At 53.9% G+C, this 2,042-nt stretch overlaps 1 protein-coding gene across 1 annotated transcript; it reads right to left on the reverse strand.

Moving 5' to 3' along the window:
• Positions 1-1,419: 1,419 nt before the first annotated feature.
• On the reverse strand, positions 1,420-2,032 carry LOC106002448 (transcription factor SOX-30-like; the record flags this gene model as incomplete). Its single annotated transcript, XM_013037323.1, has 1 exon — positions 1,420-2,032. A coding segment is annotated over one exon (613 nt), but the record flags the coding sequence as incomplete, so codon positions are not given.
• Positions 2,033-2,042: the final 10 nt, after the last annotated feature.

The following is a 2,042-nucleotide window of genomic DNA, read 5'->3' on the forward strand; positions in this document are numbered from 1 at the left end:
GTCCCTCAGCTCAAGGCTAGCGCTCTACCACTTGAGCCACAAGGCCACTTCCGGCTTTTTTCTTTTTGCTTATGTGGTGCTGAGGAATAGAACCCAGGGCCTCATGCATGCAAGGCAAGCACTCTACCACTGAGCCACCTTCCCAGCCCCTATAATTGGGTATTGTAAGTGCTATTCACAACTTGTAAACTGAGGGTTTTGTACCAACTATAGCAAGAATTTTTCTATTTTCTTTTTTTTTTTTGTCGGTCATGGGGCTTGAACTCTGGGCCTGGGCGCTGTCCCTTAACTCTTCAGCTCAAGGCGAGCGCTCTACCACTTGAGCTACAGTGCCACTTCCAGTTTTCTGGTGGTTTATTGGAGATAGGAGTCTCACAGTCTTTCCTGCCCGGGCTGGCTTTGAACCTCGATCCTCAGATCTCAGCCTCCTGAGTAGCTAGGATTACAGGCGTGAGCCACCAGCGCCCGGCTCTATTTCTATTTTCATGTAAAAAAATTCATGTAAAAATTTATAAAACTATTAGCTTTCATAAATTGACATGAACTGAAACCCCTCTGTATGTGAAAAAAAAAATTGTGCTGTTCCTGGGGCTTGAACTCAGACCTTAGGCACCATCCCTGAGCTTTTGTGTTCAAGGCTAGCACTCCACTACTTGATCCACAGTTCTATTTTCAGATTGTTTTGGTGCTTCATTGGAAATAAGAGTCTCATGGACTTTCCTGTCCTGTTGGTTTTACACTGATCCTCAAATCTCAGCCTCCTGAGTAGCTAGGATTTACAGGTTCGAACCACTGGCACCCCACCAAAGAAAATATAAACATTTTATTTTAATTAAAAAGATTTTTTAAGCTGCCAAATCTCAGCTAGGCACTGGTGGCTCCTGCCTGTAATCCTAGCTACAGAGGAGGCTGAGCTCTGAGGATCACTGTTCAAAGCCAGGCCAGAGAGGAAAGTATGTGACACTCTTCAACTAAGACAAGAGAACCGGGGAAGGGGTAAGCAAATGCAGTCATTATAGTCAATGTACGGTATGTAAAAACTGAACTGGGTAACCTGAGGGTAGGATGGGGAAAAATGACGGAAGAAGCCTCATGGATCTTCGAAGATGCACAGTACTCATAACCTGAGCACCCTAAGGCGCTGTAATCTTTGTGCAAACTACTGCCCGATGAAAACTACAAATGCAAAATGCTACTAAAGCTGCTTAGTGGTCCTGGTGGGGATCCTGGGAGGCGTCTGGCTGGCAGGGGTACCAAGCCCACTGGACCAAGTGATTGGACCACCAGAAGTGGTTGGCTGCATCGAATCACCCCAGCTCCGCGGGGCCTACTTCCGGCTCTCAACTGCGATGTGGACAAAGTGGAGCACCGCAGGTGTGTGTGTGTAATGCGTGAGCGCCCCTGCGCGGCGCCCGGTACCTGCGTCCGAGGGAAGCACGGTGAGCGGGACGTCTTTGGTTTCAATTTTCACCGAAGGCTCCAGCAGGGACTGCATTTTAATCGGCACCGGTGTGAGGGGGACTTTGGTCAGACGGATCAGCTCTGAAGGCGGAGGTCCCTGAAACTGGATGCGGGCCCCGGGGGGGACGGTGTGGAGAGTCAGAGGGAGCCTGAGGTCTTGCTGGTGCGGCCCGAAGGCGCTGGGGGGCTGAGCCAGGATGACCTCCTTGCCGCCGTGGATCAGGCCATTGGCCAAGGCCTCCGGGCCCAGCCTGAAGTCCTCGTGGAGCCGGTCGGGCTCCTCGGTTTTGATGAGGCCCTCTCCGATGGCCACCAGGGCTCGGCCTTCCCCGCCTTTCGCATCCCTCAGGACCTCCTCCACCTCCAGCTTGGCCTTCTTCTCCTCTCCGCGGCGGCCGTCGAGCGCCAGCCCGGCGTTGTCCATTCTGGCGGCCCTGACCGCTCTAGCTCCCGTCTCGATGACCCTCCGGGGTCCCAGCGACACCGCCAGGTCCATGCCGCCGGGCCCCGGCTCGGGTTTCTCGGCCTTGACCTGCAGCGCCCGGGGCGGCCCGGGGCGGGACTCCGGCCTGCAGGGGGCG

The sequence above is a fragment of the Dipodomys ordii genome, unplaced genomic scaffold, assembly GCF_000151885.1.
Source record: "Dipodomys ordii isolate 6190 unplaced genomic scaffold, Dord_2.0 Scaffold10792, whole genome shotgun sequence".
NCBI lineage: Eukaryota > Metazoa > Chordata > Mammalia > Rodentia > Heteromyidae > Dipodomys > Dipodomys ordii.